Consider the following 11,825-nt stretch of genomic DNA (forward strand, 5'->3'; position numbering starts at 1 on the left):
GAGAAGTGATTGCTGGGCCTCTTGCTGAGATATTTGTTTCATCAATAGTCACAGGTGAGGTGCCGGAAGACTGGAGGTCGGCAAACGTGGTGCCACTGTTTAAGAAGGGCGGTAAAGACAATACAGGGAACTATAGACCAGTGAGCCTGACCTCGGTGGTGGGCAAGTTGGTGGAGGGTTGTTTTTCAGACTGGAGATCTGTGATGAGTGGAGTGCCACAAGGATCGGTGCTGGGTCCACTACGTATCGTCATTTATGTAAATGATTTGGATGTGAACATAGGAGGTATAGATAGTAAGTTTGCAGATGACACCAAAATTGGTGGTATAGTGGACAGCGAAGAGGGTTACGTCAGATGATAACAGGATTATGATCAGATGGCCTAATGGGCTGAGAAGTGGCAGACGGTGTTTAATTTAGGTAAATGCGAGGTGCTGCATTTTGGGAAATCAAGTCAGAGCAGGACTTATACACTTAATGGTAAGGTCCGAGGGAGTGTGCTGAATAAAGAGACCTTGGAGTGCAGGTTCATAGCTCCTTGAAAGTGGAGTCGCTGGTAGATAGGATAGTGAAGAAGGTGTTTGGTATGCTTTCCTTTATTGGTCAGAGTATTGAGTACAGGAGTTGGGAGGTCATGTTGCAGCTGTACAGGACATTGGTTAGGCCAGTGTTGGAATATTGTGTGCAATTCTGGTCTTCTTCCTATTAGAAAGATGTTGTGAAACTTGAAAGGGTTCAGAAAAGATTTACAAGGATGTTGCCAGGGTTGGAGGGTTTGAGCTATAGGGAGAGGTTGAATAGGCTGGGGCTGTGTTCCCTGGAGCATCGGAGGCTGAGGTGTGACCTTATAGAGGTTTATAAAATCATGAATGGCATGGATAGGATAAATAGACAAGGTCTTTTCCCTGGGCTCGGGGAATCCAGAACTAGAGAGCATAGGTTTATGATGAGAGGGGAAAGATATAAAAGGGACCTAAGGGGCAACTTTTCCACACAGAGGGTGGTGTGTGTTTGGAATGAGCTGGCAGAGGAAGTGGTGGAGGCTGGTACAATTGCAACATTTAAGAGGCATTTGGATGGGTATATGAATAGGAAGGGTTTGGAGGGATATGGGCTAGATGCTGGCAGGTGGGACTAGATTGAGTTGGGATATCTGGTCACCATGGATGTGTTGGACCGAAGGGTCTGTTTCCGTGCTGTACATCTCTGACTCTATGGGTAGGAGAGCGAGCATGTGATGGGGAGAGAGAGAGAGAGAGAGCACGCAAACAAGAGAGGGTGAGGAGGGAAAGACTGTGAGTAAGAGAGCGCGGGTAGGAGAGCGCAAGCACGAGCACAAAGCAGGAGAGCGCGAAGGAAAGTGTGAGCAGGAGAGCACAAGGACGGGAAGTGTGAGCAGGAGAGCGAGCGCAAAGAAGGAGAGCGAGGGGGATGCAAAAGAGCGCTGGGAGAGAATAAGAATACAAATGGGAGAGGGAGTGTGCCGGGATCGTGTGGGTAAGGGGATGAGTAGCAGAATGCTAGCACATTACTGGGCAAAGGAACTCACACTCTAAATCCCCAGCTCAGGCACACCATCTTTCCCCTCCCCAATGTACTCTTCCACATGTTCTGACCGAATCTCATACTCTCTCCTCTCGCACACACTTCCATTCTGTCCCTCACACTACTTCTGGTACACTCTCTCCCACTCATTGCCTCCTTCACATGCTCTCTGTCTCACCACAGGCCCGCACTGCCGTCCACTCTCACACTCTCTCCCTGGACACCACAGGATGTGGAAATTTGCTCTGTCTTGCTGTCGGCCAAGTCAGCACCTGTGTGGGAAGGCGAGATTCCCTTTCACTGCCATGGCTTGCTGCCTGTTTAGTGGGGACCCACTCTGCAAGAATCCTGGTCCTCACAGTCTGGCCCCACCTTCGCCATCAGACTGATCACTCCTGCTGGGTACAGGCCTCAGGCTGAAAACTCTACCATGGGTTTGCACAGCTTACAGCTCTGCCAGAGGCCAGCTCTCCCCTCAGCTTGCTGCTGACCCACTCTCCCCTCTGTTCACTCCTGACCCACTCTCCCCTCTGTTCACTCCTGACCCACTCTCCCCTCTGTTTGCTCCTGACCATCTCTCCCCTCTGTTTGCTCCTGACCCACTCTCCCCTCTGTTTGCTGCTGATACCTTTGATTTTGATCTTTTCAACGGGGAGGTTGAGACAGCAGCACCCTCTCACCGAACCCTCCCCTTGTACATGCTGTGTTTATAACTTGCTCTTAGACCATGGACTGCTTGACGAACAAACCTGGTTTTACACTATCCCCACCAAAACCTCCCAGGTCAGGGCCAGCTGAGGGTTAAACACAGTTTAGCTCCCTGTATACTGTCTTGATCAAACACTCCCAGGACAGGCACAGCTCATATAAAATGTAATTGGATATTTCTACTCCATATCTGGCATACTCTCACTTGCTCTGAAATTATTAGGTGAGACAGCATTTATAGAGAACCGTTCCATTCTTAGAGTCATAGCGATCTCCAGCACAGAAAAAGACCCTTCAGCCCGTTGTGTCTACGCTGGTCTAAAACTACCACCTAACTATTTTAATCCCGATTTCCAGCTCTTGGCCCACAGCCTCATATGTCTTGGCATCACAAGTGTACACCTGAATACTTCTTCAATGTTATCAGGGTTTCTGTCTCTTCCCACTGCCCAAATCTTACGGGCAGTGAGTCCCAGATCCCACTATCCTCTAGGTGAAAAGATTAGATTAGATTACTAGATTGGATTATGCTCCTGACGCACTCTCCCCTCTGTTTGCTCCTGTCCCACTCTCCCCTCTGTTTGCTCCTGACCATCTCTCCCCTCTGTTTGCTCCTGACCCACTCTCCCCTCTGTTTGCTCCTGTCCCACTCTCCCCTCTGTTTGCTCCTGACCATCTCTCCCCTCTGTTTGCTCCTGACCCACTCTCCCCTCTGTTTGCTCCTGACCATCTCTCCCCTCTGTTTGCTGCTGATACCTTTGATTTTGATCTTTTCAACGGGGAGGTTGAGACAGCAGCACCCTCTCACCGAACCCTCCCCTTGTACATGCTGTGTTTATAACTTGCTCTTAGACCATGGACTGCTTGACGAACAAACCTGGTTTTACACTATCCCCACCAAAACCTCCCAGGTCAGGGCCAGCTGAGGGTTAAACACAGTTTAGCTCCCTGTATACTGTCTTGATCAAACACTCCCAGGACAGGCACAGCTCATATAAAATGTAATTGGATATTTCTACTCCATATCTGGCATACTCTCACTTGCTCTGAAATTATTAGGTGAGACAGCATTTATAGAGAACCGTTCCATTCTTAGAGTCATAGCGATCTCCAGCACAGAAAAAGACCCTTCAGCCCGTTGTGTCTACGCTGGTCTAAAACTACCACCTAACTATTTTAATCCCGATTTCCAGCTCTTGGCCCACAGCCTCATATGTCTTGGCATCACAAGTGTACACCTGAATACTTCTTCAATGTTATCAGGGTTTCTGTCTCTTCCCACTGCCCAAATCTTACGGGCAGTGAGTCCCAGATCCCACTATCCTCTAGGTGAAAAGATTAGATTAGATTACTAGATTGGATTAGATTACATTACAGTGTGGAAACAGGCCCTTCGGCCCAACAAGTCCACACCGACCCGCCGAAGTGTAACCCACCCATACCCCTACATTTACCCCTTACCTAACACTACGGACAATTTAGCATGGCCAATTCACCTGACCTGCACATCTTTGGATTGTGGGAGGAAACCGGAGCACCCGGAGGAAACCCACGCAGACATGGGGAGAACGTGCAACCTCCACACAGTCAGTCGCCTGAGGCGGGAATTGAACCTGGGTCTCAGGCGCATGATAAAAAGAAATCGAAGTAGTAATTCTGCAGCAATAGTGGGTTTACTCACCTGATCTCGGTTATTGATGTTGGAATAGGGTAACTGTCCACTCATCAACTCATACAGAACCACCCCAAACGCATAGACATCGGACTGGAAACTGTACGGGTTCTTATCTTGCATTCGGATCACCTCAGGTGCCTGCGAAATGGCAAAGCTTGGGTTAGTGAGAGTGAATATCAGATCTGCTGGAGAAAGTTAGACCCCCGAGGCACACAGAGCTCAGTGCAAGACTGGAGCTTCGGGACAGCACAGTTGTAAAGATGTCCCACCTACAGTAAGTGAATCTCCAAGTGAAATGGAAGGTAAAAGGAGGCCGGATTTTACTTTCCAATGGGGCAAAAGGTGGTCATGGGAAGAGGTGGATGGGGCATTGGAGTAGTAGCGTGCTGCTTACACTATTTTCTCCTGGCTTCTGCATTTTCCCACGGCAAGTCTCGAGGTGCTCAATGCTTTCCCGGATGCTCCGTCTCCACTTTGGACGGTCTTGGAGATTCCCAGGTGTCTGTGAGAATGTCGCACTTTGCCGGTGAGGCCTTGAGGGTATCCCTGAAGCTCTTCTCCTCGCCACCTGGGGCTCTCCTGCTATTTCCAAGCCGGAAGTGGAGCACCTGCTTGGGGAATCTCGTGTCAGTCATGGGGACGATGTGCCAGACTCATCGCAGCCAACCAAGGGCAGTGAATGCCTCAATGCTGGAGATGTTGGCTTGGTTGAGGACACTGGCGTTGGTGCGTCTGTCTTCCCAGCAGATTTGCAGAATCTTGCCCAGGAGGCATTTGTGATACTGCTCCAGTGCCTTGAGGAATCTGCTGTAGACAGTCAGATAGGAGGATGGGGACCACCACCGCTCTGTAAACTGTGAACTCAGTGTTGGATCTGATGATGTTGTCCTCGAAGCTCAGGCGGCTGAAGGCGGTGCTAGCACACTGGAGAAACAGCCCAACTTTGAACAACATCATTTTCCATTAGTGTCGCTGGTTCAAAGTCCCAGAATTCCCTCCTTAATGGCATCGTGGGTGCACCTACATCCAACATCTCAAGAAGGTGGCTCACCAACTTCATCCCCAGAGTGATTAGGGACAAGCAATAAATGTTGGCCTAGTCACTGAGAACCACATCCCCTGAATGAATAAAAAAACAAATCCGGGGCACTGTTGGTGTGCTAGAGAAGAACCTGAGAGGTGTTCCTGCTCTCTCCATGAGGAATCATTACATAATAGAGATCAGCAGCAAGAACCCTGGCAGACTTATTTTTCCCTGTTCTTAGCCTGGTTTTCCTCAGCAAAGATTGGAACGTGATGGTGGGTCAAGCTGCTGACTGTGATTGGCGCTTCACCAGCCAGCCCTCTGGCATCCTCTTGGTGTTGATTCTGCTCCTACTAAACAATCATCACTGCACAAAGTGCTCAGACTTCAACATTGTTGGAAATGCTCCTCAAAAGCTAAAGGAAATGAGGTTTAATGATTTCTGCATCAGTAATGGATCAACTTCTCCAAAACAGAATGTCCTGGGGTCAAATGGACTCTGGTCACTGGATGTGTGGCATTGTAAACAAAGCAGGACAATTTCCTCAGTTCAATATTTCTGACATATTGGCACTGACAAACAGTTTTGTTTTTCCTCAAACTAATAACCAGAGGTTCCCTCTCCCTGCTGCATGTACAAAGCCTCCAAGCAGAATTATAAGTATTCAGCCTACTTAAGGAGGAGAGCCAACCAGTGAAAGAGAGCCTTGGAATAGGTTTGAGGGAGAAACACATTGTATTTGTGGCCTTGCAGATTACCACATTAAGTATGATAAGTGATAGACCTGTAGGGAATGGGAAAGTCAGTTCATTTGGCCCATCAAGCCTGTTTTGCCATTCAATTAGATCATGATTTGGAGATGCCGGTGTTGGACTGGGGTGTACATAGTTAAAAATCACACAACACCAGGTTATAGTCCAACAGGTTTAATTGGAAGCACACTAGCTTTCGGAGCGTCGCTCCTTCATCAGGTGGTAGTGATGGTGTTCTATGTACCAAAATGGCATTAGAATATATTTAATTTCTTGGAATGTCGGTGTAATTTTGATGTCAAATGAACTGATACAAGTGTACAAGCCTTGGTATACTCAGACCTCTCATCTTGCATCAGATTCTAATAGCCAGATTTATGGCCAACCTTTACATACAGTTGCATACTCACCATCCACCTGATGAAGGAGCGTCGCTCCGAAAGCTAGTGCTTCCAATTAAACCTGTTGGACTATAACCTGGTGTTGTGTGATTTTTAACTAGATTATGACTGACCTTCTACCTCAAAATGCAATTTTTCTGCATTATCCCCATATTCCTCAGTATCTTTTTATTTTAGAACCTCTGTTTTGAACAGAGTCAATGACTGAGCCCCATTTGCCTCATGGAAGACAGAATGACAAAGATTCCCCACCCTTATCTCAGTCCTAGATGACTTTCCCTTTAGTCTGGGGCTGTGTCCCCTAGTTCTGGGCATACTCCCAGCCCCAGTCGTCAGTGGAAATATTGTTTCAGTATTTACCCAGTCAGTCTCAGTGAAGATTTAGAAAGCTTCAGAGGGATCACTTCTCATTCTTCTGAACGCTTGAGAGTACAGGCTTAGTTTTTAATTTCTCCTCATAGAACAGTTTCACCAGCCCAGGAATCAATTAGTTCATCACACTAACTCCCTGGCAAATATGGCAAGAACCTTTGCTTTGGGACACAGTGCAGATTATTGTCACAATGTGTGACCCAAACATGCTGATTCGACAGAAGCCCAGGTCTACAGTGCAGCTGTGAGACATGAAAAGTCTCTCACATTGAAGGCCCCCACTTGCTTCATCCCTTAGCACCTCAATTCTCAACACATATTCAAGCGCTCAGATTTTGGATCACAAGGAACAAGTGGAAACTCCCATCCCAAAGGTTCAGTAAAATTCTCAGGTTGTATCTCTTGAATATAAACATTTCCTAATGGCCATCGTGATTTCACAAGGATTGGAGTGAATTACTTTAGTTTGGTGACCTCGGTTCCGTAGATGAAAACTGAGCAGCAATAGTGGGTTTTGACCTGCATAATTGATCTTGTATGAATCAGATTCCAGAAACACGCTTGGAATTAAATGGTGTTAGGATATATTTAATTTCTTGGTATGTTGGTGTAAATTTAACGCCGAATGAACTGATACAAATGTACAAGCCTTGGTAGACTCAGACCTCCCATCTTGCATCAGATTCTAATAGCCAGATTTATGACCAACCTTTACAGACAGTTGCATACTCACCATCCACAGGATAGAACCAGACAACTGCTCAAACTGATGGGAGCCACTCCACCGTGATTTTACTGTTGCCAAGCCAAAATCTCCAATCTTCACAGTCAGGTCTTCATGTAGAAAAATATCTTCGAATGAGGTCAAGGAACTCAGGGACAGAAAATCTGCATAATACAGGTCCCTAACTGCAAAGCCCACCTCAATGGCTTAAATTTAATATTGCAACCAGACTCCCTTAAATTTAAAGCAAATATGCCCCAACTCATTTGCACAGTTTAAACAATGATGTCTGAGGACATTCTCAACTCTAAAATAAAACAAATTACTGTATATGCTGAACATCTGAAACAAAAATAGATACTGGCTGGAGAAACTCAGTAGGTCTGGCAGTGTCTGTGGAGAGAAAACAGAGTCAATGCTACAAGTTCAGGTTCTGAAGAGTTACTGGACTCGAAACGTTAACTTTGTTTCTCTCCCCACAGATGCTGCCAGACCTGCCAAGTTTCACCAGCAATTCCGATTTCTGTTTCTGACATTCGCGACTCATTCTGTGTAAAGGAAGAGAAAACATCATAAAACAATTCACCCGAAGTGCTAAAGCACGGGTCTTTTTCCAAACAGCTCACCTGCCAGTTAGGGTGGTACATAGAACAAAGCTCAAAGATCGCCAATGCAAAAGTAAACTACGTGGATGAATTGCTGGTTATGTAGAAGTTCCTGGGTCAATAGCAGCATACAGCAAAAAATATTAATTCATTGAATGTTCAAAGCACAACATTGAAGGGAAAGAAGTGGGTGTTATATTCATTACATTACATTACATTACAGTGTGGAAACAGGCCCTTCGGCCCAACAAGTCCACACCAACCCGCCGAAGCGCAACCCACCCATACCCCTACCCCTTACCTAACACTACGGGCAATTTAGCATGGCCAATTCACCTGACCTGCACATCTTTGGACTGTGGGAGGAAACCGGAGCACCCGGAGGAAACCCACGCAGACACGGGGAGAACATGCAAACTCCACACAGTCAGTCGCCAGAGGCGGGAATTCTTAGAGTCATACAGCATGGAAACAAATCCTTCGGTCCAACGTTGACCATGTTCCCAACCTAATCCCACCTGCCTGCGCTTGGCCCATATCCCTCCAAACCTTTCCTCATGTCTGTTTTTAAATCTTTCTCCTCTCATCTTAAAAATATGCCCCTGGGTTTTGAAGCTACCCCACCCCAACCCTAGGGAAAAGACCCTTGCTAGTCACCTTATCCATGCCCCTCATGATTTATAAAGTTCAACAAGGTCATCCACAAACCTCCTCGCCTCCAGCAAAAAGAGCTCAGCCTTTGCAATCTATTTTTATATCTCAAACATTCCATTCCCAGCAACATCCTGACCAACACTATAACCCCCCACCCCCCCCTCAATTTTGGTGTTATTCACAAACTTACTAACCATGCCTCCTATATTTTCCTCCAAATCATTTACATAAACGACAAATAAAAGTGGACCCATTGCTTCTGAAGGAATGTCACTGGACCCGAAACATTAACTCCACAGATGCTGCCAGACCTGCTGTTTTGCAAGTCTGTTTTTGGATGCTGTTAAAATGGATTTTCAGGTGGAATTTGATGAGCTCCCCAAACTGGCTATGGAAACTAAGTGTGTCTGAAAACAACTGCACTTCCAAAGTGAGATGGTGAGCGAGGGGACAGGCTATGGAGAGTTTCCGGTAGTGATGTGCCATAGGGAGCTGTGCTTGGACAAGGTAATTGATTTCTGAAGGCTGAAAGACACCAAGTTAATTATAACTGATGAAAAATGGAAGAAACAGGCAAACATAGGGGGTCAGGCACAGGAGATGAAGTGAGAAAGCGACGGGACCAGACATGGGAGAACATTCGATGGGGTGGGGTGCGCGGGAAGAGATGTCAGATTCCAGGAGAATGATGATTGTAGAGAGATTGGGATAGGCCTGGGTAGGTTGCAGCCACTATGAGTGAGGGGATGGGGGCAGAGACATAGGTAGTGCAGGGGGCAGATGCCCAGTGACAGAGTGTTGCAAAAAAAGACTTCTTCAAATAGATGAAGGAAAACAGAAAGGAAGTGCTTATTTTGTAGAAAATGGTTGTGTCACAACTGGTGCAATATGCAAATGTGGGAAACACATCAGAGACATAGAAAGGAAACAGTGAAGATATTCAGGAATGAAAGATTCACGTCTGCAGGAAAGGCTGGAGTGTTTTTTTAAAATAGTTTTCAAATCAGCCTGATAAAAAGTGGTTCCAGATTACACTAAAAAAAAATGAGGAATCTAGTTACAGGATTTAGTTTCTCACAGTTATTCAAATCTGGAATGCTGATCCACCAGAAACACTGAAGCATAGACTTTGTTATTTAAAAAGAAGGAATATAAACGCATTAGCTCAGAGGATTGGAAATGAGAAAGCAGGAAATGGCTCCAGTGGATAAACTAGCATTGATCCGGGGAAATGGGCCAAATGCCCTCCTTTTCTGTTGCTATTTCAGAGAATCATTGAATCCCTACAGTGTGGAAGCAGGCCCATCGGGTCAGCATTGAGTCTCTGAAGAGCATCCCACTCAGACCCACCCTCCCAATCTGACGCCTCCACCTCCACCCCCACCCCAATCCCTGCAACACTGCATTTCCCATGACTAATCCCTCCGCCTCGCCCTGCACATCCCTGGACTCAATGGGCAATCTAGCATGGCCAACCTTGGGAATGTGGGAGGAAACCGGAGCATCTGGGAGGAAGCCCATGTAGATATGTGGAAAATACATCGACTCCACACAGTTGTCCGAGGCTGGAATCGAATACGGATCCCTGGTGCTGCAATGGAGCAATTCTAACCACTGAGTGACTGTTCCACCTTAATTTCTAATGGCTCGTGACATTAAGTGCTACTACACTACTCCACCATGAGTGGCATCACAACCAACCCAGACTGTCTTCACCTGACATCCAGGCACAAATAATTTTCCAATAGGCCACAGTGCACAGTAATTAGAAACAGAGACCTGAACGAACTCACCCATCCGTACCCTGGGGTGCATGGCACTGATGCCCTTGCTGAACACAGTTCATAACCAGCACGATTAGCTTGTGTGCTTCAGACACTCATTCTCTGCCACCTGTGCTATCAGGCAAAGTTTACTCATTGGCAGCCAAATACCTGCTGCCTTTCTGTACCCAATCCAAGTACAAAAGGATACTATTACTCTTCAGATCTCTGTGGATAATGGACTTCGCGTGTAGGTAGCTGTGAAAAAGAACAGTCCTTGTTATATCTAATATATTGAATGTGAGGCATGAGACTGGTCTAAAGGAGGAATGGAAATGTGTTTAAATGCACATATTCAGTGTATTTTATTGAGTGGCGCCAGTCACAGAGTTCTAATATTTACTGTTTGCTTCCTCCTCACTTGGGGAACAGGGAAGTACATCAACAGGGAGGGTGTCCTAGCCCAACGGTGTCGCTGAGTTTGTATGGTTGCAAACGAAACATCTGTAGAGGTTAGGCCTGGTTATGTCAGGAGTGTGAACTTTACCCACAGGGACAGTGAGGACGGGAATGGTTACATACTCAGCTACAAAGAATCCTGCCTGCAACTTTACCCACAGGGACAGTGAGGACGGGAATGGTTACATACTCAGCTACAAAGAATCCTGCCTGCAACTTTACCCACAGGGACAGTGAGGACGGGAATGGTTACATACTCAGCTCACACACACACACACACACACACACACACACACACACACACACACACACACGTCAGTGAAAAGACCTTGGGACTTACTCCATGCCCTGGGCAGTCTGACGGGCAATGTCGATGAGCTTGATCATCTCAAACTTGGTCTCGATGATGTGAAGGTGGTGATACAGACTGGAGCCCTCACACCACTGTGTGACGATAGCGAGCTGAGGCTTTGTGGTGTAACCCATAAATAAGAGGATGTTCACATGCCGGGTTTTTCTAGATTGGGCGAGAAAAAGTACATCAATTCATCATCTAGCAAACAACACCTGCTCAGAACCGGGAGATCAGATGGCCTCTCAGCCTCTAAGTATCGAGGACATGTGAGTTATGGAGTGTGGGTAACTGGCTACAATTCTCAAAAACTGACACCAGCTGCTTTTAAATACGAAACTGTTTAAACTTTGGCCATAGCTTTGATTCGCCTAATTTCCTCTCTCTCAAAATCACTTTATCCTCTCAGCCAACCAGTCGTTTTTGCAATACCCTCAACAGCAAATATTGACTGGGCTTGATGGTTACAACTAAACATGTACCCACTCACCACTCAATGGGGTCACCCAGCTTATGCAAAACAACCATAGACGCTAGCCCTGGAAGTGAAAACTTGATGAAAATGTGCTTTTGGAGACACCACAAAACTGTATTGCTATGACAGGGGAGCATGAACATGTCATTTCGCAGCCACATAGTAGAATAAAGGGAGTGGCTGCCATTCCTACGCATAGCAACCAGAGTTCGCAACCCTCCAGAACTGAAAAATGTAGTGCTGGAAAAACACAGCATCCAAGGAGCAGGAGAATCGACGTTTCGGGCATAAGCCCTTCTTCAGGAATGAGGCTGG

At 46.5% G+C, this 11,825-nt stretch overlaps 1 protein-coding gene across 2 annotated transcripts in view; it reads right to left on the minus strand.

Moving 5' to 3' along the window:
• braf (B-Raf proto-oncogene, serine/threonine kinase) overlaps positions 1-11,825 on the minus strand; it is a 117,586-nt gene that overhangs the window by 10,276 nt on the left and 95,485 nt on the right. For both annotated transcript variants that reach the window (XM_043708925.1, XM_043708924.1), the window contains 4 exons: positions 11,024-11,200; positions 10,436-10,482; positions 7,212-7,330; positions 3,935-4,066 (listed from right to left, as the gene is read on the minus strand). In XM_043708925.1, the coding sequence (XP_043564860.1) occupies positions 3,935-4,066; positions 7,212-7,330; positions 10,436-10,482; positions 11,024-11,200 (475 nt within the window). The remainder of the gene's footprint in view (positions 1-3,934; positions 4,067-7,211; positions 7,331-10,435; positions 10,483-11,023; positions 11,201-11,825) is intronic.

The sequence above is a fragment of the Chiloscyllium plagiosum genome, chromosome 19 (genome assembly GCF_004010195.1).
Source record: "Chiloscyllium plagiosum isolate BGI_BamShark_2017 chromosome 19, ASM401019v2, whole genome shotgun sequence".
Lineage (NCBI taxonomy): Eukaryota > Metazoa > Chordata > Chondrichthyes > Orectolobiformes > Hemiscylliidae > Chiloscyllium > Chiloscyllium plagiosum.